The sequence below is a fragment of the Macrosteles quadrilineatus genome, unplaced genomic scaffold, assembly GCF_028750875.1.
Source record: "Macrosteles quadrilineatus isolate MER2022 unplaced genomic scaffold, UCM_ALF_1.0 Scaffold_3__2_contigs__length_128488019, whole genome shotgun sequence".
Taxonomy (NCBI): Eukaryota; Metazoa; Arthropoda; class Insecta; order Hemiptera; family Cicadellidae; genus Macrosteles; species Macrosteles quadrilineatus.
Window position 1 is genome coordinate 12,272,126 of NW_026542596.1, and position 27,042 is coordinate 12,299,167.

Sequence of the window (27,042 nt, forward strand, 5' to 3'; positions counted from 1 at the left end):
ACGACTTCCTGCACTTTGCCGCTGATATTTTATCACTTGGAAGTAACAAGGAGTAAACCAGCCTATTAAAAGGTAATTGGCAAGTGAGGTGAAGCTATCGTTTAGCAAGAATTAAATTTCAGTCTCGTTTGTTGATATGATCGAGTATAATCAACACGTATTTTCATTTCTTCGTGTTAATATGTGAAGCAATATATTTACGATTGGTTTATGGAAAAATGGCGAATAAATTATTTAGTTCAGTTAGCCTTTTCTGTTATATAGCATTGATTTTTGGATACTCTTCTTAGTCAAAGGCTGTCGTGGGTTTCACAGTTATTGTAAAAAACCTTTGTAGCAGCAAGAAAAATTATATGTTCTTTGTTTTCTATACAAATTTATTTTGCCTAATGTAAATAGGTTTTGTAATAGTTCTCATTCAGTCGATAATAAAGTAAAAATTGTAGGTAAAAAACATCACAGATATCAAGTATTATTTTTATGTTGAGCTTGGCTAGTGTATTGTTAAATTTAAGCAGTTAAGAGTTTTTTCTGCTACCACACAGCATGTTAAAGTGGTCAGTTAGTATTTCCAACAATAATATTGTTTTTATTTTGTAATTTTTCATGGAAATACATTCATTAATTAACTTACTCAGTCATTATTCATTAGAACGTGTGTGCTCCGTTCAAACATTGGTAGTAAATATGGCATGTTAACTACGCTGGGTAAGAGTTGAAGGACAATTTCAATCTTAGATTTGTAATTCCTGTAGGAGGCAGTGGAATATTTGTTCAACCATGTGTATTAAAGATGACAAGATAGGATTAGTCTTATAACGTAGCGTTATTTTTTGTTGGATTAGGCTAACTGTTAAAATACCCCCGCCGCAGCAAACCTGCCGACTAAGCGAATTTCCATTTGTCTGAATTGATTTTCAGTTAAATATATTTTAATAACATTAGGTTTAACGAGTACCTAGGTTTGCTGCTACAAGGAAACTAATAAAGTGTGTTTTTGAGTAAAATATTGATAGCTTAGTACAAAATAAATAAATTTGCCAAGTTTGATCAAAATATATTCATAAACAAGCAAACTACAACATTTGACAATATTCTCCATAAGAATAACATGGGAATTTTAAATTTACAATTTTTTTAATTTTCTCCGTTACTAATAATCGAACAAAAATACTTTTATATACTAAATTATTTGTTTTTTTAAGCTCTTTAAAAAGGTCTAAAGAGAAATTGGGAAATTTTGTGTTTTGAGGGTCAAAAGTGAGAAAAACCAATTTTTACCCCATAAAACCCCCCGTAAAGCCCCGTTCCCATGGTCCGATCGTGCTGGTTCGCGAACTCATTCAAGTTTATCCCGCTTTACAACTTTAAACCAAGTTTAATCAAAATCGGACAAAAATTACTCAAGTTATCGCGTTCACGGACGTATATATATATATATATATATATATATTGTTATTGTATACATCAATGAGGGCTACTTTAAATGTTACTAAGCAAATCAAAATACCACAGTACCCTAAAAACATTTTATTTTATATTACTTACATGTTTCGGACATTAATGCCATGTTATAGGTTATATACTATACTGTGATCATGGCATTAATGTCCGAAACATGTAAGTAATATAAAATAAAATGTTTTTAGGGTACTGTGGTATTTTGATTTGCTTAGTAATATATATATATATATAAAAGTCTATATATATATATATATATATATAAATTTATAAAAATTTGAACGAATAGTGTTTTTGGCCTCTGGGGACATCAAAATGAAAAAGTAAATCGGTCCCGGGTCTAGGTCTTACCGTGCCACCTACGGTAATAGCTACTTCCCTATAGGGAAATTCGCTAAAAAGTATTCCTATGTAGGAAAATCAAAATCGTCGATTAGTTCTATTTAAAAACCTTCCAGACACTAAATTAAACCGAAGATATACTTTAAAAAATCCCTTTCAAGCTATAAAATCCATAAGCCCTTTCCAGCCTAGCAAATTAAACTCCATCGAACAATACAATTACAATGTATAGTCTGTTCAATAGGAAACAATAAAACATCCCTCCATACTCAGCCCATAATCTTGTTACCCCAAACTTGGTATTCATAAATCTAAACGGGGGACATGAAAGGTTGAAACTGATGCTCCAAACAACCGTATCCATGGGGCTGACACGCCATTGCTACTCTGCTACCCTCTGTGTATCGACCCCAGCTCAGTCGCGCGTCCCCCATGGAAGGGGACTGGTGGGAGTTCGGGGCCCCCCGCCGCACGCCCCCTAGCTTTGTGCCCCCCGTGCCCGACAACCTGGCCGCTGTCGATGCTATGGTAAATATAGGGGGGTCTAAGGTACTGAGGTAGCCACTAATACTGAGTCTGATTTAATTCTCACGTATGTATGGTTTTGTGGTTTTATCTTTATTTCAGGTCTGTTTTTTATGATTGTGTCAAATTATTTTGTTTTTGCTGTATAGTAGTTTTGGATTAAGCCCCTTTATTAGTTTTACTATGATTTACAAGATGTGGTTAGAATGATAAGTATTTACAGAACACGTTGCGTTTGGAAGAAAATAGATCGTGCAATGTAAGTTAAATTGTTCACCGATTGAAAAATGAAAATATGAAGAGTGATAATCTTAGCACAAAGGTTAAATAGTACTTTACTTAGTTTATTTTACTAATAATTATTTATTTGCTTAATTTTGTAGTAAAAAATGCGTTTAGTATTTATATTTTTATTGCTTCCTCCCCATAATATGTTTCCGTTAGTAGGTTAGTTAAATAATTTAATTTTTGCACGGTAGCGCCATTAAATTGTTAGTTTGATTAAGATTGACAAGGGCAATTTAGGTAAGGTCAGAAAAAACTGGAAAATGTATTTTTTTATTTAATTATTTAACATGTTTTACGTGTGGCCATATATCAAAGGCCATGGTAGTATTGATTGTATATTTAGTAAATAAAAAAGTTTAATGTCTCAGATTGGTTAATAGTCTTTAAATTAAACTCTTGTCCTTTTTATAATAGGAGTGTTGATTCCAGAATGTTAAACTCATGTGTTTATATCCGTTAAAGTGTTAATCGTTTTCTGGCGATCGTGATGCACGGTGCACGCACTTTGATAATTAACAAACTTGTTAACAATACTCAAGAGAAAGCACTTCCGCTCTTAGAAGTTCATTATTTAATCACGATAAAGACTTGGGTAAAGACTCTAGTTATGTCTTTGTGAGCTCAAAACACTTTCAATTTGTGAACGTATTTTCTGAATAAACAAAACACATTTTCTTGTAATTATTGTTTTTGTTTGTAGAAGTACCTTAATTCAACTGTGCTTTATTTAACAAATACTAATGCAAGTTTTAGTATATTTTTTAACTTAAGTTAGGTGTATACCAGATTAAAATATTTAAATAAATCCTATCGTGTAACTAGGAAATACGAAATCAGAACCCTTTATAATAAAACCTTTCCTATGTCACAAATATTGCAAAAAAACTATTTTGCAGACACATTCCTAATTATTGAACAACACACGATACTCCTAGGGAACGCCTGACTAGGCAGGGATGCAAATTACATTCTGTATCAATATTACAGCATAGTCTTGCAGGCGCTTTTTTATGAACTGAGCGAGTAAACAAATTTTTAAGTTCATACTAGTTTATACTGAGTTTAACTGTTGGGATATTTTAATGTTTTGATTTTGTTTCCAAAGCCATCATTTTAAAGAAGTGTAAAGTCACAAAACAATAATTTAGGATTGTAGATAGTGTAGCTTGCACAATTCATGACCGTTTGACGGTCGAGAAGGTTCGTTGCTACCTATTGACTATTTAAGAGCCTCTAATCGATAATAACCATCCCTGGCATCATCAACCAGAGTCAACCAATATAATATCAACTCAAATTGATTCATTGAATTAGTTCTAAACTATTTATACTTACATAATTTATTCATTTCTTTTAGAAACAGTATTTAATTTTGCATACATACATTTTATTACAGAAAATTAAACTGCAAATACACTTAACCGATTAAAATATAATTAAAGTAATATAAACGAAAACAAGATCCTTCGGGATCCTAAATTTGATCACATCTTTATTACCAACGTTGTGTTTTACTAATTAGTAATGAGAAATTACCATATAAAGCGTTTAAACAACAGTAAACTCCAAAGTGAGAAAAACTACGTTATGATAAGTTCTCGATGTGTTTTATTCCAAATCGCTGGCTAGATTCGGCTATAAGATACAGGTTTCTGGATGCAATGCGTATACACTTGTTTGCCGACTTGGCAGCTGCTTTGGAAAATCGTAAAGCTCAGCAACCATATCACCCTCTTGGGAATTTGGAAAAATTCCCTCACGTCGTATGATGGTTTACTGAAGTACATTAGAGCGAACTACCAACTTCAATGAATCATTAGTTAAAAGTAAAAATGTTTAGATGAAAAAATGTATAATTAGACCAGAACATAATATAAAGGATGGTAACCCCTAGGATATCTGATTAACCCAATAAAATTTTAAGATTTTTTCTCAGCTTAGTCCACAAAAAAAACCAATAGTCTACGTTTTAAATTTTAACTCAATCCTACATAATATAGAGGGGGTGGTGCCAGAAGATGTCAGCTGTATTGAATCGATTTATGTAACTGAAACATGCCAGCACTTCTCCATTTTTAGCTTTCGTTAAATTATTTGTTGTTTTAATACAGTTGTATATTTTACCGTGGATAACTGACTCTTTTTGGGACTAATTATTTTAAATTGACTTTGAAAACATACAAATAGATGTGGGAACAACCAGATGTGTAGAGGTATTTTTACTAAGTACTTTATCTTCATTTTACAAACTTTTAGAATAGTTTATTTTTGTCACGAGCCTAACCCTGCCTGAGTATAATCAATGGTAGAACCCTGGAAATCTGTATCGACACAATTTAAGTTATGAATTGTGGTGAAAAAATTTAATCATTATTGATGATATTTTTTGTTTAAATTTTAATTCAGTCTTGATGCGAAACATGTGTTTAAGCCATATGACGATCCCACAAACAATTAAAAAACATATTAGCTCATTTAAAATTTAACAACATATATTTCACCAACGAAATTTGATTTACTAATTTGTTTTATATTTAATACAATTATTATGAATCTCCAGAGGAAAACACTGACTCCAACATACAAATATATTTTTGAGAGAGAATCGTTACTCAATTAAAATACAATCAAAAATTGTTTTAAAACTGTTTAAGGAAACCCTGTATCGACAGAAATACAAATTTTTATCTAATTAGAAAGAAGTTGATATTGTATAGTGTTCCTACGTTAAAGACGTTTCTACTAGATTTGAATTTACAGATTTAAACGCCGGAACTGTAAAGCGAGTGAGAAGCTTAAACGGGTTAAATTGGAAAAGTTGCTAATAAACGTGCAAACAGACGTCCTGTGAAACTCTTGCACCTGGTTCTTTTAATTATAAACTCTTTCCAAATTATTGATTCTCATGACTCGTAAAATTTGAGTTTTAAGTAAACTTTTATAAATCAAAAATGGGTTAAACAAGTTTCAAAAATTGTTAATTAACTATCGTATGAAAATAAAGTTTAACCGTAATTTTAGCCTTAAGCTGTTACAGTATTCTGCTTAATAAGACCTTAATAAGACTGGGACGGGTGGCGTCGTCTTGTAATCCAGCTACTAGGAGGTCACGAATTGTGGATATTTATAGGGATGCACTGTGGATGCGATGCTCCCTGGTGTGGATTAACGTTCGCACTATAGTGAGTACTACGACTATCCGCAGTACTATCCTGATAATTAGACCAATTCGTAAATTACAAGGAAAAAATGTGGTTCGGATTCCACTATAAACTGTAGGTCCCTTAGTTGCCATTAGCTGTATGGGCTATTAATTAACAGCTGTGTCTAAGGAACATGTCGGCCTTAGTCACTAACCAGACTACAAGATCGCGCCACTCATCCTACACTAATCCTTCACTCATATTTGGGTTAAAATACGCACATAGTGGCGTCCCCATCTTAATTGATAATTGATAATTGACCTAAATTTGACTAATGTACCAATAATCTGAAAATAACGTAATTTTTGCTGTGCCTGAAATGAGTTATACTGTACATACTTGAATTATATTGTTTTACGTACTTGACAATTTTATTTTTGAGTAAATAAAAACTTGTTAAATCCGTACAATATATTTTAAAGCTATTTATCCATTATGTTCGATGTTTCATGTAAGGGGAGAAGATGAAAACGTGCAACATAAAGCACTGGAAATGCAAATGAGAAATTCCAGCATCCATTCACATCACTGCGACCCAGACCTAGATGTGACATTCCCTTTAAATCTCGCAAACGTCCTCTAAGGCAGCATTTAAACCCACAACACGTGTTTTAATTTACGGGCTGATCTTGAAGGTTCAGTTGATACAATTCTACGTTCTACATTCTATCTCATATTCTGTTATGTTTATTTCGGAATAATTTTTTAAGCTTTAATATAAAAGTGCAATTAGCGTTATATCCTTAAAATTAAATATTAGTTTTACACTAATAATGGTTAAAAACGTACCTTGTCAGACAATCCTTGACATGTTTTATAGTGTCGAAAATAAACTTGCTACATGTTTCGGTGGTTATTAAATTCCACCATCGTCAGGCACACAAAAGGATCCACTTCTTGAGGTGTCGTCAGAGTTGTTACATACATTTAACACAAACACAAAATTTTGTGTGCCTGACGATGGTGGAAATTAATAACCACCGAAACATGTAGCAAGTTTATTTTCGACACTATAAAACATGTCAAGGATTGTCTGACAAGGTACGTTTTTAACCATTATTAGTCATATTACGCAATCCTGGGGCTATAACAATGAATTATAATTAATTTTACAACTAAACAATTTCATAAAAAAAAAGAATGTATGAGCGAAAATATTGTTTTAAAATTAATATATTGTGAAATATGAACTATTCCTTTACTCTGGAATAAATTGTACAAACTATACGATTAAAATAATCACCCCAAATGAGCTAGAATGTTATCCATTTAATTTTTTACGCGATATCTTAAAAATGTGTACCTGCCTATAGTAATCCTAAAAATTGCCTCCAGCTATTTGTTTCGGTACCAAAACTTAGCCGATTTCAGGCTATACATGGACATCATCACATATTACCACTCCTTTTATCTATGATATTACTTGCTGTTGCGTGCCTTGCTTAAGTTACTTTCTGGAGAAAAAAGTCACATTTAAAACATTTAACATAGCCTAAACTAGTCGCTGGATGCAATTTTAAGAGTAACAATTAAGCAGATTGTTTTATACTCTTTGCCATACTCCCATGATTGCTTGTTTCATCTATGACATTTGTATTTGGAATGATTTAATTAACATCTGTTATATTCATTGTTTTTCTAAATATACTCAGTCATAGCCCATTTAAAGCTCTTTACTTATTTTTTATTAGAAGTTTATTTCAACGCAACGCAGTTACCTAACATTTTGGTCCTTCGAGCCGGATACGATGTTGTCAAGAATTTATTACCTATGGTAAATTATTACACAGAGAAGTTTCAATGCATTTTCATTGTTAATACTTATTTTCAATTGAAGATTGATTAATCCATATAACGTGAAAAAAATGTGAATCCAAATTTAGGTAGAGAGTCTTGTTAGAAATTTAGTCCATGAAATTCACCAAATTTTCTTTGTGTAATAATCTATCATAGGTAATAAATTCTTCACAATATCGTATTCGGCTTCTGAACGGACCAAAATGTTAGGTAACTGCGTTGCGTTGAAATAAACTTAAAATAAAAAATAAGTAAAGAGCTTTAAGTGGACTATAACTGTGTATATTTAGAAAAACCCAGATATTTACACAATGTTAAAATTAATTTATAACTATGACTAGAGAGTTAGTCAATCTACTTTAATTAAACCAATTCAATGAAAACTAATCTCTCTCTACAAACAAGTGTTTTCGCGGGTAATTTGTTTTGTTAGGTTGGTCACGGATTAGCAGTGTAACCGGGGAAAGTTTGCGGCATTGTCGGCAACAATGGTGCACAATCTGGGCGAGTAATCAATTCAATCAGCTGATCCCAAGGTCACGTGGCCTAGGTCGCCTTGGCATACTGAGACCCACTCCCTCATTTGTGTGGTTACTAGTTCATTCAACCCCGTCAAGTAAACCGCACTTGATTTATATTTATCTCTAAGAACCGGTTCGTGAAACAACGACCGTAATGTGCGTCGCCTTTGATACATCAGCTGTATACAGGGTTAGTAAAAAGTATGGAGACCCCCTGTTAATTTTTTAACGGCCCATACGAGAAAAACTAAACTCGGCACAACTTTATGGCATGTTATGAAGTACTTTTAGTTTTTAATTGTAAGTCAATTCTGAATTCTAAAGATTTTAATTGACTGCCATATTTTACTGGGTTTAGATAGAGACCTCTAGTTTGCGTTGTTAGTTTTATTTTATCACGACCTTCAAAATGAGGGGTCACGCGATGGGATTGTAAAATTTTGAGTTTCCCCCAAAATCCCCCATTTTGGGGATATACACGAAGTGGTGGTTATGCCCAAAAAGTACTTACATACCATAAATGTGTGCAGAGTTTAATTTATCTAGTGTGAAACGTTACAAAATTTACAGGGGGTCTCCAGACTTAAAAAGCTGTAAGTTAAATTTCACTTCTGAGAATTTCAATTGGCTGCCATTTTTTATTGGATTGAGATAGAGACCTCTAGTTTGCGTTGTTAGTTTTATTTTATCACGACCTTCAAAATGAGGGGTCACGCGATGGGGCTTAACATTGTAAAATTTTGAGTTTCCTCCAAAATCCCCCATTTTGGGGATACACACAAAGTGGCGGTTGTGCCCAAAAAGTACTGTATAACATGCCATAAAGTTGTGCCGAGTTTAGTTTTTCTAGTATGGGCCGTTAAAAAAGTTAACAGGGGGTCTCCAGACTTTTTACTAACCCTCTAAACATTCAACTACTGACAGAAATCATATTGTCATATTACAGTTTCAGTCAGTTAAATAATAAAAAATAACGTAGTTGGATTGATTCACCCACAGAGTGCCCTGAGTTACAGATTACCGTTGAGTGAGCCGATTTGTAAACCAAGCAAAACTAAAAGTTCAATTTTTTTGAAATACCATAAGAAAAATAAGGGATAACAACTACTGTTGACAAAGGCACATTCTTGGAGCAGCTAATTCACCTACGTTCTATTTGAATAAAAAATTGATAACGGATGCTCCGTGTAGAAGATGTCTTCTTCAATATTCAAAAGCCAATGACTATACTCTATTATAGTAGAACATCGTTTTAAATAACCTCAAATAACTATTGACCTTGTTCAACAATCAAAAATATTCGCATGTATTTTATATTTCAAATATTTTCTTTCAGTAAAATTGATTATAAAAGTAAAAAAAATCTTCCTGCAGAAATGCAGAAAATCAATAACCTACTTACTATTAAAGTAGGTTATTGATTACTCACAGGCTAAAATATATATATTTGATTCCGATTTGACAATACATTGTTTCATACAAAATCTGTTATTTAATATAAGTACATATACGAGAAATAACAGTACCATACTGACCAGTGCATTAACAATTTTTTCTCAACATTGCATTAACAATATTGAACTGACATTTAAAAATATATAATAGATGTCAATTAACATCCTTTCATTATCTTATGAAATTTAAATTGGTGATACGACGGACACGAAACCCACTTTATTAATGGAAGTATCCGAAACTAAAATATTCAGTCGTAGTTTTACATAAATGCTTTCAACTAAGCAGTTTTGGAAGCACGCATTTAGATTTGAAAGTCAAATCGTGCTCAGCCATATTTGTGAAAGATTTGTCAGAAATCAATCCACATATCGTAGAGCTGACTTTGTACTGTAGGTTAGGGTTTCATCATCCTAAAGGAAATCTTACGTAGTAGAACTTTTCATCTCTTCAATCTGAGATTTGTCACAAACCTTTCCCATCCCTTTGTCTTATAGTAGATCTTGAAAATTGATAGTTCTATTGATATATCACCATTTTTGTCTTCATCATATTGAAGTAAATGTAAATCAAGTTATGAGTATCGTGTGTGTGTAGGCATTGAATCGTACTCATTTACCGAAGATTCACTAAAACCTAGAACCTATAACTAATTAGTAGTGTTTAGCGTATTCATGTAATACATGATGAAATTTTACATAAGACGATTTGTATGTTTGTATCCGAAGTTGAAATAAGATGTGTATGAAACAAGGGAGATTAGGTACATATTTAAACATATAGGCGTGTCATATTCATGTGACTTTTATCAAAACAAATAAACTTTCAGATACTGACAAACGACAGACATATTCTTCCTCTTCAATAACTTGATACAAATTGTATACTTTGCAAGAATAAAAATAGCTGGAACATGAGTGAACATTTTTCATTATGGTACTATAGCCTCTGTGTCCATGATAAAAATTGATAGTAGCTCTAATTTGAGGAAAAATTTAACCCCCAATTTGAGGGACTATTCAAATCAATGTACATAATATCCAAAGAGTATTTTTTTTAAATACCGCACCCCTTAAAATGTGTATATTTCTAGAAACAACCCCTCCACTCCAATTCGAAATCAGATTTGATGTCGTGAGGCAACCAGTTGGGCCAGCCCCGGGATATACAGACAATGCCCGCCGTGGGGTGTTCACGTCAATCCCTTATTATTCTCCGGTAATCACAGGAATCTAGCAAAACCCGGTGAAATCGTGAGCGGTGCGAGTTCAGAAACGCTATCATTAAACGTAATACGATTTGGGCTGACACCTCTGCACGCGTGTGTAAAAGTTTCCCAATTCTGTAGTGTGTGGTGTGTGGTGCAGTTGCAGATAAGGGGGCTTCGACCTCCCTCACACACACACGTCATACTCAAGTCGTGACCGTCCGAGGCAATTACGTGTTACGAGAATCCGAGCAATGGTAAAAGTTGTCAGACAAAATATCACGAATTTTCCTCAATTAACCTTAGCAATCGTCCTTTTTCTCGTAAAGGTGCGTTTGGAAGATAAAATATGTTGTGCTGCTGTGGCTGAAAAATCCAGACTATGCACCATAATCAGTACAATCCAAGTTGTTAATGGTATACAACCATTGAAGATTGCTGCATCGCCTCCGACATGTTAGCCAGTACATGTATTTTGACAATTCAATGAAGTCGTCATCTCCCGATAACGAAGATTCGAGATGCTTTGGTAATGAAAGCTTACCTTCTCGTTTATGTTTGTTATATTTACAGAACCTCATGACGGTTAGGACTGATTTTAAAAAGGGGTAACAATTTTGTTTGAGCATGGGAAAATTTTAAACTAATTATTCAGTCTTCCAGTGTTAGATTTATACTTTCTTCACTTCGGTTTAATATTTGTTGTAATAATCTCGCAACTCTTGGTAAATAACCATCTCGATGGATATGGTTTGTTGAAGAGTGAATCCTCATAAATATGGATGAAACACGGATCCCATGCAAATACACCGTTGTGATAAGTGTTATCAATACGCATAGTTCATCGGTGTGTGTATCCCTTCGTTGTTTATATACTTTGGCTTCGCAAAATTTTTGTTGTGTACAGCTATATATTTAGGTAGATACCGTCACTGTACGAACCTTAATGTACATTGACTATTGGATACTGAAGTACGCTCTTTTCTATTGACATTGTAAGCACACAGCTCTCATATGATATTCCTACAGACGTCATACTGTAAAAGTAAAATATGCTTCCATAGAAATCGGAGGAATGATACTGTAGTTTTATGAATCCTATTTGTAGTATTACATAATAAAGGTTGCTTTTTCCTGCCGTATTCCTATTTTCACCAACTAGGCTGTGCTACTTTTGCACAGTTATGCAATATGCATAATTTTAAATAATGCACTATTGTATACGTCATATAAAAATACCAACTCTTCCTTTGAAAGCCATTTTGTAACGAGTAAGATGACGCACGCAATCGAGACGGGAAAGAGTCGGACTTTCCTTGACGTACGGACCTCTAAATCTTGCTCCCGCGGGGAACCAGGTCGGAACCTTTTCTGGCGATTAAGAAATACTTCAAGGGTGGCTGAGCGTCTGCAATCCCAGTGGGTAACTATAGCCCTGGTTTACCGGAGTTGCGCATCCTCAAAAGGGTTCACCTACTGTAGCCTATCTATCTACTCACCGGAGTTGCGTACCTGAGTCTTTAGCTTCCGCTGTGATGGTTCTGAAATGTGTCATTTTATACGAAAGAGATAATTCTTCCCCGCCTCTCTTAAAAGTGATCTTCGCTTATTCTAGAGTTAGACTCCCGCAACGGAGGCAAGGAGGTATATTTAAATTTAAATTTCCACCTTTTGTAACTTACTGTCTCCTTCAGTTACGCGGATGGTGGAACAATGTCAAAATAAGTAACCAATGTTCGAAACAGTCCAAAATTCCTTGACTACACTAAATTGCTCGGAAATATCATTTTAATACACGTTTTCGTAATTTCAAGGTATTATCAAAGTAGCACGTACAAAAATTGTTCAATAGCACTTCCATGAACACTGTCTGATGTGTAATTGTGTTAAAGCTTGACTTCTACAAAAGACCTACAACATGATTACTGACTAATCTAGTGGAATAATCAATGTTGACTAAGAAGTGTTTTCCTAATCTGTTGTTGAGGTTGTTGTTGACGCAGTTCCGATTGTCGTGTCACTCCGATTACTGGACCTTCCTCGGGACTAGAGGCTAGTTCCGTCCTCTAAATAATAAACTACGTCGAAGTAGAGCAATTATCCACTGTTGGCCCCCGCAGCACCTCACCTAGATGACCTTGGGTGTCCTGACCCTGGACAACATGAATCATCGCACCGCGCTACTGCAACGTTACGCTGTTGTGGGCAAATTGAAATAGATATTCTGCTACTATTTGTATCATTGCATTTTACGGTGAAGTACTCGTATATGACAGAAACTTTACTTAATACAAATCAAATTTACGTCATAGTTTACATTTACGTGTTTATGCAACTTTGACTTGTTTATACTATCAAGTGAAAACGTACATTATATCCTACTGATTGAACGATCGACGAAAGTGCAATTTCAACATTTTCTAAGATTCTTATCAGACACCGACCAGATTGTGAATGGTTCGGTTTTAGATTTTGGTGTTACTCTATTAAAGATTGTGTCTAAAATGTTAACGTTGTGGTAAGTTAAATTTTAATTCGTAAATATTCTTTAACCACAGTTAAAAACCTACTTTACTAGATATATTTTTATTACTTACCATGCGTACTTAATTTTGCTTTAAAAAAGCTAACATTAGACTATGAGTTTACACGAATATTGAAACTCGAAAAACTCAAGCTATAAGCGCTAAAAATATACTATTTTTACAAAACTATTATAATTTAATTTATAATTTACTATAGAAATGCCACCTATAAATTTCTTCGGATTTCTCATAGATATGCCGTCAATATCTATTGATAAATATTTTTAATTAGATTGACGGAAATTCGCCTCAACGATGGAAGGGAGTGTTAACTCTACGCCCACTAACCCCAAAATCTAGTTGCTTACAAATGACCTTCTTCAGGCGACTTCAATTTGCATGGAAATTTCGAGATGCTAATCACGATATTCAATGCTATCTTGGTTTTGATTGTAGTTGACTACTCCATCTCTTATGGTCCGAGTAAAAACCGAGACTCTTGCAGATTCACCTTTGTTCATCATATTAACTGGGTACGTAATTTTGTGGGGATAGTGAACGTTAAAGGGAACAGGGGACGCAATTTGGAGGGAACTGGAAACTAATTTGGCGGGAAAGTTGACGCACCGAGTAAGGCAGACAGCGGCTCGGCTGCTGCACCGGCGGATATGTGATAATGCATTGCGAGGGTGGGGCCGTGGCGAAAGGCACCTTGAACATGCAACCGGTCATTGTAGATTGTCGTAAGTACAATGCGTTAATGTCAGACAGACTGTACGAGTTAATGCCTGTTGGAAATTAAACGCTTCGTAATCCTGGACCAAATTTGAACTAACTATAATCAATGCTAGCTTAGATGTAACACGCTAGGGTTTCAAAAAATGTTCTAACGTCATTATATTAGACTGGAATCTCGACCAAAGTCACGGTGATGATAATAATTTTAATACTACATACTAACAAAAACTATCACTAAAAATAGAATCACTAGAAGGAAATAGGGGAATCAGGCATCCTGGTTCTTCATCTTGAAGAGGTTTCTTTGAATGGGTTTAAGGGATGAAGTGTATCACATCAATTGTGTTATGAACTTGCTGTGCACCATTGATTGTCTGGAACTCTTTTCTAAGATATGTGGATTCCTTCTTTCTTAACATATTGCTAAAACAAGTGATATTCCCTTCAAAATAAACGTCAGCTGTATTTTAGCCTATAGGATATGTGTTTTGATTCATTACCATGTTTATTTAAAGAATTAGTGACTGTTAAGTTGTAAGTTTATGTTTTTTTGCAGGGCATGGCCTTCACGCTGGAGGAGCGTCAAGTCCTCGGCATCCATGGACTGATCCCTCCCCGCTTCAAGAGCCAAGAGGAGCAGCTTGAGCTGTGTAAACTGAGTGTGGAGAGATACGGAGAAGACCTCAACAAATACATCTACCTCATGGGTCTGCAGGTAGGTCACTTTGCCTGTCTCATCAACACTATCATCATACTGCACTATTCTTCAAGCCACATAATCTTCCAACTAAGATTTTTGAAATTTGTGTACCGGTATTCTGAATACTCATTGTCTTCTGGGTTGGACTGTGTCGTCTAGCTTTACTGCAATACTGACGTTTCAGAAACATTGTAGTCCTCCAACATCAAGATCAGGGCATAAATCCAGTAGTAAAGGTAGTAAACAAACTATTCCTTAACTATCTTTGATGGATGATGGGGTACTGCAACGTATGAACGTCTGCTTTCAAACATAGTTCTACAACACAATCAAACTCAGAAGACGAGTATAGACAATAAATACTGTGGATGTTTTTAAGTTTCAACTTAAATATAGTTTATGTGCATAAATTATGAGCGAGCTGGCGTAGTGGTTAGAGCGCGGGACTTCAGTCCTTGAGGTCCCGGGTTCGATCCCCGCCAAGTCACCAATGGATTTTATCTAAGTGATAATGCCGCAACCCCTAGGTCTAGCCTGAAGTAATGTGAAAAACAATCCCAGGCTCGTGCCTAGCGTCCTTAGGACAAAAAAAAAAGTGCATAAATTAGCTTTTGAAATGCTTACATTATGAATAAACATCTGATCGGAGGCTTATACTTAAGCTGCTCCCTAAACTGGATTCCTTCTCAAAAATCTGAACTGAAATCTGAAGCCAACACCAGTAGTAATGCTCCGATACTACTCTGAAGATAGCTATCTGCAACAAAGCCATAATTTCAGTTCAAGTTTTCAACAATATGACATGGTTTTACCTTGACTACAATTTGATTAACACATTATAATGGGAGCTTGATTAAAAAATACTTGTTATCGCATAATTCCATTACCAGTGCACATTTAAAAATTACTTTTCCAATTTATTCTACTAATTCTTATGTGTTTGTTGTTAAGGACCGAAATGAGCGATTGTTCTACCGCTTCCTCTCAGAGAATGTAGAACAGTTGATGCCCATTGTCTACACACCCACCGTAGGTCTGGCTTGTCAGAAATACGGAATGATCTACCGACGTCCCCGCGGACTGTTCATCTCCATCCACGACAAAGGACATGTCTTTGAGGTCCTGAGGAACTGGTAGGTGATATGGATAGAAGGTATTAATAAATATTAACTGAAGCGTAAAAATTGCAGACTTTTGAGTATGAATATTTTTGTACAATGAGGTCAACTATTTTTTATCACATAAGTAAATATTCTTTTATTGAATTTCTTTTAAAATCTCTTAATCCTCAGAACTTATTTATGTTCTAATATTAAACACGTGAGTGTGAAGAGAACCCTCCTCACCTTTTGTATTGTATTGTTGAATTTATATTTTTAATAATTTATTTTATGTTAAACAAATTATTACAAATTTTATTAAATTTCACTCAATCCATAACTACACAACTAGACAATCAAACAATATGTACATCCCACCAGTTATACTATCAAAATTCCTAAAAGCCATAAATATTTAAAATTAAAACTCTCTAATAAACTTCTCATTCCATTTAGAGAAATTGAAAACATACAACTTTTTTCAAATCAAGATTATCAAAATGGCCATGACTTTTTCTATAGACAAATTTTTTAACATAAGTTGCTGTTAATTCTTAACACTATTGGCCACTACAGTAAGCAGCCTGCATGACCAAATGTCTTTTTACTAAATTCCTTGAATATTTACACGTTTATTGTTTAGTTTTGAAGAATTATTTACTTAAAAAAATTATAGCATGTCTTAGAATTTAAAGTTTAAACTAGGGGACCATATAGCAGCAATAATTGTGTTTTAGTTTTTTATACAAATAAAAATAAATACTTTTTTTACACATTTAGTTCTCCCCAACACGATTGATTTTGATTTCAACACTGCATTACCATCCTAACCTAAATACAGATAACACTAAAATCAATAAACATACAATTACGCAATGTTTACATAAGCTGGTATATTTAAAACTGCTTAAAGAAACACTGTTATAAGCACTTCCAATAGACAATTACCTGATCTTTTGGGGCAGAAGAGAGGTAATTTTTTGGAACTTCTGATATTTTTCCTGCCGTCCTTGGACCTTAAGCTTTAGAATGAATCCTCAACAGCCATGCTACCTTTTTCCTAGCTCGAGATATTTTGTGGGGACCGGTTCGCTTACGGAATTAAATATACAGATATTATGTTTTGTTTATGTAACAAATGTTTTATGTGCTTCATGAAATGATAAATTTAAACATGAAGTCATATTTCTGGCTTGACTCCTGACGTTGTCTATTGTAATTTTATGTTGCTGAATAACAATAACAGATTATTATTATTACCAAGCTATATTATTTGCAAAGGAAAAATATTTTAAGCTTTGATTTTTACCTACCATTTTGATTCCCAGGCCAGAACCTGATGTCAGAGCTATCGTCGTGACAGACGGAGAGCGTATCCTAGGTCTTGGAGATCTTGGTGCATATGGAATGGGCATTCCTGTGGGCAAGCTGGCTCTGTACACTGCCTTGGCAGGCATCAAACCTCATCAGTGTCTGCCCATCACCCTAGATGTTGGCACTAACACTCAGGTAAACTTCCATGTAAACTATTAAATGTGTAAACAACACAAACATCAATTAAGTATTTAAGGAACACATTCCAATTCTTACGGCTAAGAATTGGCCTTGTATATTCAGGTGGTTTTGTTCAAGCTTTTGTTTTTACATTTGCCTTTTCTAATAGTTTTTGATGAGCTAAATACACCAATGCCACCCAATCCTTTGGCTTTCATTGCCTCTTCCTTAGGTTCTTTTTATATTTGTTTTTCCTATATCTTTTGTTGTTTTCTTCCTCTTTTGCAACCACTTAACTAGAACTCGACTACAAGCAGGTAACCAACAGAGGACTTGGCTCTGAAATGAATATTAAGGATTAAATACGCATAGCACAACGGAAACAAATATCTAGGTTGCTAATACAATATTAAAATTCTTAACAAGATTTATTGCAGTTAAATTCAAAAATAAATATTTAAATTTAAAGTCATAAAAATCTTGAAATTATATCTCAGTTTTAACGCAGGTAAACCAATGTTTCAGCAACTACTAGACGACCCTCTTTACATTGGTCTTAGACAGAAGAGAGTCACAGGCAAGGAATATGACGACTTCATTGATGAGTTCATGCAAGCTGTGGTCCACCGTTACGGACAAAACACTCTTATTCAGGTAGGTCTGTTAAGGCTTCTATAAATAGGCCCAGTAGGCCTGGGCTCAGGGGCGCAAGAGGTTTTATGTTTGTAGGGGGCACAAGAAAGAGAAAAATTCCCCAACAAGGTTGGTAGAGAGAGCACCTTCTCTCGGGCCCATGCAAACTGCGGACCTGAGGTCTTTGATACAAAGGTTATGTATTCAAATTGAATGTATTGGTCATACTTTTAACTGAAGAAAATATATTTTTAGGGAGGGTAGAAGTTTAGTAAAACCATATTCTGTGGCAGTCGTATATACAAACGGTATTAATTTGTTAACAACACACCTGTTGTTTTCAAATAAAGAAAACTAAGTACAAGAATTAAAAACTCCTTGCAAATATAATCTAATAAGTTTTTATTTAATACAACAGCCTGATGATTTAACTACAAAATTTAACAAGATTGTTTCGTGCGATGAGTAGAAATTTTCCACAAAATGTAAACTCGCCAATCACAACAATGAATAACCTGGTATATAAGGTGTTAGTGATTCACAATTTATCCAGTTTTATGGACAATTTGGTTACAGCTGATCTTTTGATAAGAGTGTAGGTCTGCCCTGAGGGGCAGAGGGGGTTAAGGGGGTTTTCAGCTGAGGAGAACTTTTTCTGGAAGGTACTGGAGAGCTCCTTCCAAAAGATACTGGTGATTTCATGTTGGTATGGTAAATTCCAGACACACACATTTCTTAACCTCCTCTTTAAATCCCCCTTTTCAAGTCATCTTCATAATCTTTTAATGTCAAAATTTGCTTCCTACACAACAACCTGATTATTGACTATGTGAGGCTGTAACACCTTAAAGACCATACTTTCTATCTATGGATTATTTGTTTGGTCACAATCCACATTAGTTTATATGGAATATAAATTAATGAACCTGAGTAAATCTTACTTCTTTATATTTACTAATGTATATTAAATTATTACCCAAGCAAATTAATTTTAAAATACACACCTATGCAAGTTTTTCTGGTAGGCCTATCTCAACACATCATTAATCACTCTAACTCTTTTGTGATTAGTTCATCTTAGTAGATTTATCACTTGGTTGATGTTTGACTAGAATTTTTGTAATTTACAGTTTGAGGACTTTGGCAACCACAATGCATTCAGGTTCCTAGACAAATACAGAAACAAGTACTGCACGTTCAATGACGACATCCAAGGCACTGCGTCTGTTGCTCTCGCAGGTATGTTGGCGTCCCTGCGTATCACCAAGACTCGATTGTCCGACAACATCATCCTGTTCCAGGGAGCTGGAGAGGTAAGTCAGCTGAATGATTTTACTCACAGAGTAGCAGCTTGTTAAAAGTTCTTTCAACAATAATTCATATTGGTTTTAAAAGGTTAATTTTGTACCTATTCAAACTAATCTGTTATTTTATTTTGGAGTATTTTTGCTTTTGCATTGTGCACCTCTTAAACCTATAACATATTTTATTTTTTACAGAAACATCTTACAGACAACAAATTGAAACTACATCCTTCAGATAATACCTGCATCATATTCTTAATTTGAGCTTAACATACTTTTTATGAAATTCTTTAAAAAGAAGTGTATTAGGACAAATATGTTTAAAGTACTCTCCCAGCGATGAAAATATAAGAGGTTTAACACTGGAGGTATTCAATTTTTAGGTTCACACCTAGATCCACTTCTTACAGGTGTTTTAAAAACAGTCCAGATGAAATAGTTTAGTTAGGAGAAGTTTTTTTTGATAAGTAAAATCTGTCCCCAACTAACTAATATATCCATAGACAAGTAGCTCAAATTAGTAACAATGCTGTAAACTTACCTATAAGTAAAATAATTTAAGATCTGTGTTGTTGCTAATCATTCAAAATACCAGCGAAAGGTTTTTTGAACTAATCCTTAATAATGTAGATTGTTATGTATATCTTTAACCATAGATACACTTGTGAAGTTGATATTCTATTCTCACGTCGATTTGAATTACTGTATAACTTTTAAAAACTTCCCAATGCTTTGAATTGAATTAGGTTCAGTTTCGGATTGAAAGGTTTGTTCTTTAAGTTGTAGCTTTTTTAGACAATAATAGTCTTGGTTCGAGCCAACGAGCGGACTGTGCTATAGCATCTTTTGTTTAGATTAACTTTGTAACCAGAACCAGGCCTAGCCTAAAGAGTGACTCATTGTAAACTTATAATTTTGAGTTCTCATGAGATAATATCATGAACCATCCAAAATATCATATCTATAGAAGATTGAAATATCCAAAAGACGAAATATAAGTTTAGGTAGGTACTGTAGTACCCAGTCGATGAAAGGTTTAATTAACTATGTGGTCTGTGAGTAAAAAACTGCCTAATTAACCATATACGTCCATAAAATCATATATACGTACAGACTATAGATACGTCTATATGAAAAAAATACGTTTTTTGTCAAAAATGGACATTCTAATGAAACGACAGCAATGAGCTTCTCTACTAGGCCTAGTAGAGATTTTTTTTTAGTAGTCTCTCTCTACGTTACCCTTGAACAGGCGTATCTCTATTCCTATTAGTTTATGAGATACATAGCATTAATCTTTTGGCGTATCCCAGATATTAGGCATATTCGTTCATGCAAACTGACGTAACTTGAGATACGTATATTTGCAATGAAGATTAAACTAGTTTTATTCATAACATGTCACGCTCACGGACGTATCTCAGGAGTTACGTCAGTTTGCGTGAACGAGTTTGTTTAGTATCTGAGGTAAAGAAAAAAAATAATGTAAATGATCAACGAATAATCCATTATGTTTTACAGCTTTCTTATTAGTAAATTCAAACTAGCAAGCTTCCCGATAATAGTTGCCTAGTTTTAACACTTAGACGGATCTTCTTCTCAAAAATCTATCTTTCACAAAAAAATATCAGTGCACGCTATGCTTAAAATACATAAAGGGAGACGAACATAAAGTAACACGTTGAAACTATAACTTAACTTGAAAATCTGTATAAATCTCATTGTAAGGAAAAACAGAAAGGAAGAAAAGAGCCCATAACAAGAGAGAGGATCCTTTAAAATATCTACTATGGTCTACTTGGCATTTAAAAAATACTTGATTCGAGGAATAGTGAGTTAGTTTGTTTTCCGGTGGATGCCTGGGGCAAAATAAAACCTCCATTATATTTTATCTAATCCAACATCAGTTGTTTAAAGTCACTACTGTTACTTCTTTTTCAATCAAATAATAATTTAGTTATGAATTATAAGTCACAGGTTTTAGTTGTTCGCTACTATAATCGAGTATCAATATTTTGTCTATTCTCACTGTATGTGGTAGACTGTTCATTATTTATATTTTTCGATGTAATAGATAATAGATTTAATAGACTTTTCTATCCAAACAAACACCAATTTTCTCCTCAATTCTATTGATGGTTTGTGTTGAAGTTTGGCTTAAAAAAGAATTCAGTAGAGACTCAAAAGAGATTTATAAGCTGACTCGCAAATAGTCAGTCGAGAATGAAAGAGAATTTCGCTGAACTGCAGAATACAACCGTTTAGATGTATTTTGTCTGATAAACCTAGTTTATAGAATAGACTTAGAAAGCTATTGTACTGATACTAAATTGTACACATTGTATAATAGTTGTACAAAAATGCGTTTGATGCAGGTTACAGAATCGGTATTAAATTACTTTTCATATTCATCAACTGCTTAGTAGTTGTAAAGTTACGGTGAAAAATAAACTTTTTCAGAACCGTATTTTATTATTAAAGTATATTTATAGGAAAGTGTTGCTTAAAGTTTTTAGTGTAGGTATTTAATTTCGTATCTTTTGAAACTGGTATTAGAAGGTAATTAAACGAGAGACGTGTTTTTATTTATTTTTACCAAAAAATCACAGCACTGTATTCATTTTTTTTCAACTGGAAAACTGTCCGTAAAAGACCGTTGACGTTCGTTTTGCCTATGTCATTAAATATGTTTAACGTATATTTTAATGCAAAGTTTCTCTCTAGACAGTATTATCTTATGTATCAGCCCACCGCTCAAGGAATGAGCCTTCCTTCATTTCCGATGTGCACTTATCAAGTATTCCATACAAGGTTTAAGTTTTTCCAAGTTAGAAGGCGAACAGTGAATGAAGGTAGGATGAGGTAGATTGTATTTTATGTAGACCTACTGTATAACTAAACCGTATGACAAATATGTCACTCTAGTGATTTAACAGTCATAATCCCCAGGATTACTGCATTATCCAGTTGTAATTCATCAGTCAATTCTGTTTTTCACAATTCCTTAACGTGCCCTTTACACCTGTTAACACCGTGACGATAGTTTCCGTGACCGGATAAACCGTGGTTCCATCCGGGATCTTGCGTTCATCCTAACATTCAATCATTCGACCTCGCTGTACCATTGCAAACTGCAGCAGTATGATTTGGTAAGGTGTAATGCGTGGAAACCATTGACTATATAATGGAAACCCAAACGTGTTTTAAATACGATTTTCTTTGGAGGTGCTCGCCTATAAATTCAAAGGCTGTGGTTCAATTTCGAGAGAGCATTCCGGGCCCATATGGCATTTGTCATTGATTTATCATATTACCAAGATGCCTAACCGAACGTTTGACGTTGTAGAAAATTAATAAGTAACAGTAAATTTGGACCATCCATTAAAAAATAATTTTACCTACGACCGTTTTTTAAAGTACCGGTAGCCATTTCAGTTCAGTTCTTAGAATTGAAAATTTGCACTTAAAAGCTGTTTACTTTCATATCAGCATAGTTTTTCTCATAACAACACGGGTAACGGACCAATGAGGTTCAAGGATTGAGATAAAGTAGTAATATAGTAATGTTTCGAACGTAAACTAATCAGCTGATCAGCTGATCAGTTGGCAATTTCAATTGTTGATCCGACTTGTTGAGTGTGAAACTACATCCTTCAGATAATACCTGCATCATATTCTTAATTTGAGCTTAACATACTTTTTATGAAATTCTTTAAAAAGAAGTGTATTAGGACAAATATGTTTAAAGTACTCTCCCAGCGATGAAAATATAAGAGGTTTAACACTGGAGGTATTCAATTTTTAGGTTCACACCTAGATCCACTTCTTACAGGTGTTTTAAAAACAGTCCAGATGAAATAGTTTAGTTAGGAGAAGTTTTTTTTGATAAGTAAAATCTGTCCCCAACTAACTAATATATCCATAGACAAGTAGCTCAAATTAGTAACAATGCTGTAAACTTACCTATAAGTAAAATAATTTAAGATCTGTGTTGTTGCTAATCATTCAAAATACTATCAAATATGTTGTACACATGCTATTACTTGAACATTTAACACTTCCTATCAAGTGATACTCAGGAATGTTTCAACTAAAAATTATTTTTGTTATTTTACAAGCAACATTATTTAATTTTTACAATTTTTTTACTCCTGAGTATGGAATTTCATCAATCATAATTATCAAGTTGAAATCAAATAAAACCTGATAGTAAAAAAAGCTTTATAATCTTGATTGTTGATTTGATTCTGATACATCTGTCTGCAGGCATCACTGGGTATTGCTGAATTGTGTGTGATGGCAATGAAGGCCGAGGGAACTTCCGAGTCCGAGGCTCGCTCCAAGATCTGGCTGGTTGACTCCAAGGGTCTCATTGTCAAGGACCGCCCCGAGGGAGGCATCTCTGGTCACAAGACTCACTTCGCCCACGCTCGTCCCCCCATTCGCACCCTGGGCGATGCTGTCAAAGTACTCAAGCCTAACATCCTTGTTGGTACGTTAGAAATTCCCATGAATAGCTGGAATTATTAGTTTCATCCATTTTCCAACACCTTTTCTTTTTTATCTTCCCTACATCTTCTTCATTTAGAGAAATGCTATTTTGTCAATTATATTGACACCGCAGAACAGTAGTCTCAATACCCCACTACCCAAGGTATCTGATCTCCTGAATACTCAAGAGTGCTTTGACATCAGGTACCAATTGTAGTTGCATGACTTCACACTGTAATGGGTTTGTCTAGATAACCTATTTTGCCTAAAGTAAAAGGTTCTCATATTTTGACCTTTCTGATGCCGGTTTGGATGGAATAATCATAAATCAAGATTCTAATGTTCCTCAAAAATTTAAAATTACCGAAGGATTCTGCATCAAAATAACTCATAATCAACTGTAACAGCTATTTTATTCACTAGACTAGGAGTTAAGCTTTTTAGCTTAAACTAAAGATAGAAATAAGCTGATTAATGAACAAGTAAGTTTCTACTCCAGTTCTACTTATAAATATGTATTGGCCGGTGCTTCTGGTAGCCAATAAGGTATAAGTAGGGATGCCTTTCAAGATTCTTGTCATTCGCCTATTGGGTCTGATGATGATTGGAGTGTCCAATCGAAATCGATCACCACTTACCATCTTTTTTGTATACCGTCTTGTGAGTAACAGCAATATATGTTTTAAGTGTTATGACGTTTCTTTTATTTACTTTCCATAAAAATGTTTTAAATAACTGAAATGACAAAAACAAATCGTAAACAAAAACACGATCCTAGCGGCACCTGACGGAACTAACAATAACATTGTCTACAGCTGATCCATAAGGATGAAAAATCTACTATGGAAGTATGTTTCATCTAAGATAAAACTCATTTGGACCTGAAATTATACAACCCAATAAGAAGTTCATTGTAAAACCACGAGAATGAATAAAACAAGAAATTTAAGATTTTTTGTGTTTTCAGTGAAAACCTTTCATGCATGCCAATCGATTTTTTTTTAGAATAGTTCAAATAATTTAAATTTAATCGAATAAGATATTTGGTGTCTTTTGCTTTAATCCAGGAAATTGAAATTTTATCCCAAAAATCTTTACTGCAAACCTTTTTGCACTGTATGAGTAGGAATAAAGCTAAATAAGTTCTTGAGGCTTATAAGTTTAAACAGTAACCATTGCCAATATTGGCTATACCACTAGTAACTCAAATATTCATATAATTCATGGAACAAAGTTTAAAAATTCTACTGTGTGTTCAGGAGCGGCCGCTGTAGCTGGAGCCTTCACCCCAGAGATTATCCAGACCATGGCGCAACACAACAAGAGGCCGATCATCTTTGCCCTCAGCAACCCTACCAGCAAGGCAGAGTGTACTGCAGAACAGGCCTATGCTTACACCAATGTAAGTTATGGCCTCATGGGCAAAATTTACAAATACGTAATTTATAATCTTGTTAAAAGACAATTTTAAAAGTTTACAAGTTCACTGCGGTCATACGATGGCCGGTGGCGGGAGCAGTCAATGCGCTGTAGAGTGCGTGAAAATACTTAAATTTAGTTTCATCCAATAGGAGAAGCATAATTATAACATGTACTGTGTTTCAGTCGTTGTGGACATAGTTCAACAAGAACCCAACACTATATAAGAAGTGCACTAAACAGCAGGTTCTCAGTATTGCCAAATGTAGGGAAAAAGCAGAGACGAAAAATCCGGATACACCATCAAAAATATCGCAAAAAGGTGTCAAGCACAATTTTGAGGTTAGGTTCCTTCCACAATGCTTCACACTACAGTAAATTATTATCATAATTCCATTCCATTTCATTAAATCCAAGCCCCCCACACTACACTAAATTTGGAACAATCCCTTCCAATGATAATATAGTCGTATCTGAAAACAAATTATACTGGATTGAAGTAAAAAACTGGCACAATAAGCAGCAATCGGAAACAGTGTTCCCCGTGCCAGGCTGAGCTCACACTGTAGCAAGGTTGTTGTTATGCAAGGAGGACGACATTTCCCGCCCCACGCCAGTGGTGCCGGTACGGCGGGACGATAATTCTCGCCGCCCACACTCAATGTGTTAATTAAGTAGAATTGCATGATGGATGGCATAGTTATATTATGATGGATTATAGTTAGAATTATAAACTTTTCAATCTCCAATGACTATGAGACCTTTTTCCCTCAAAATTATATCGCTTGCTCAACTTTTTAATTTTTGGCAATATTATGGAAATAGACATTCTATTCTCATGTTTAAGTTGGAATCAATCTTAGAATAAAAATGAATTAAGTTGAATTGAGCAACACACTGACGTGAATTACTAATTTATTTTCTATATGGAAACTGTATAACCAAGCAAAATTGTGAAAAACGAAAGGATAACTGAATATCCTCTAAAACACTAAAAGTCTAAAGTTTAAACTCAGACTTAGACTATATGCAAAAATTGTTTATGGTGTTTATAATGTAATCGAGCTGCACAATTATGTTTTACTGAAGTTCTTACTGTGTTACATTTGATTTATCTTTGATGCTCAAATATAACAATCATTTTTTTTATGATTTCTTACTAGTTCTTAAATTATGAACTAAAAAATGCAGATTATTATTTTTAGTCACTTTTTGGAAGTTAAATTAATTTACATTTTGAATCCTAACACAAGAGTGTGAGAGATATTGTTTACAGACGGATAAATCGATTATGATCGAAAAAGATTAGAGAGCACTTGTTTCCATTTTCAAAGAGTATTACCAAAGTATGTGATGGAAATGAAAACACTTTGTTCTTTCAATTGCATGGTATGAATCACAATTATAAAATGCATTACTGTACTGCAGGGTACTGCTGTATTCGCCAGCGGTTCTCCTTTCGCCCCCGTCACCTTCAACGGCCAGAGGTATGTCCCAGGACAAGGTAACAATGCCTACATCTTCCCCGGAGTAGCCCTGGGTGTTATCTGCGCGGGCATCAGACACATCAGCGACGAGGTGTTCCTTATGGCTTCCTCCGTAAGTATCTTTACAATGCTCAGTGCATGGCACATTTCTAAAAAATTTATTTTTAGAGAATTAATTTCTGTTTTAGATTCATTGTTATCGGTAGTTTTTGTTGTTGTGGTAATTTGTTGGTAAGTTTTAGTAAATGGCCCAAACAATGGATTCCAACAATTACTAAGGATTCATTGTCCTTTATACATTGTACCTTATTTGCTTACCAATCCCAGACCATAAACAAGATTTCTTGGGCTA

The 27,042-nt window shown here is 34.4% G+C and overlaps 2 protein-coding genes across 3 annotated transcripts in view; one reads left to right on the top strand and one right to left on the bottom strand.

Moving 5' to 3' along the window:
• The window catches only part of LOC128988971 (farnesol dehydrogenase-like), a 424,915-nt gene that overhangs the window by 162,643 nt on the left and 235,230 nt on the right, over positions 1–27,042 (bottom strand). The window lies entirely within an intron of this gene.
• LOC128988964 (NADP-dependent malic enzyme-like) overlaps positions 1–27,042 on the top strand; it is an 89,705-nt gene that overhangs the window by 51,677 nt on the left and 10,986 nt on the right. For both annotated transcript variants that reach the window (XM_054410771.1, XM_054410773.1), the window contains exons 5-12: positions 14,619–14,777; positions 15,714–15,895; positions 17,191–17,371; positions 17,882–18,010; positions 19,120–19,302; positions 23,560–23,785; positions 25,044–25,186; positions 26,632–26,802. In XM_054410771.1, coding sequence (XP_054266746.1) covers positions 14,619–14,777; positions 15,714–15,895; positions 17,191–17,371; positions 17,882–18,010; positions 19,120–19,302; positions 23,560–23,785; positions 25,044–25,186; positions 26,632–26,802 — 1,374 coding nt within the window. The remainder of the gene's footprint in view (positions 1–14,618; positions 14,778–15,713; positions 15,896–17,190; positions 17,372–17,881; positions 18,011–19,119; positions 19,303–23,559; positions 23,786–25,043; positions 25,187–26,631; positions 26,803–27,042) is intronic.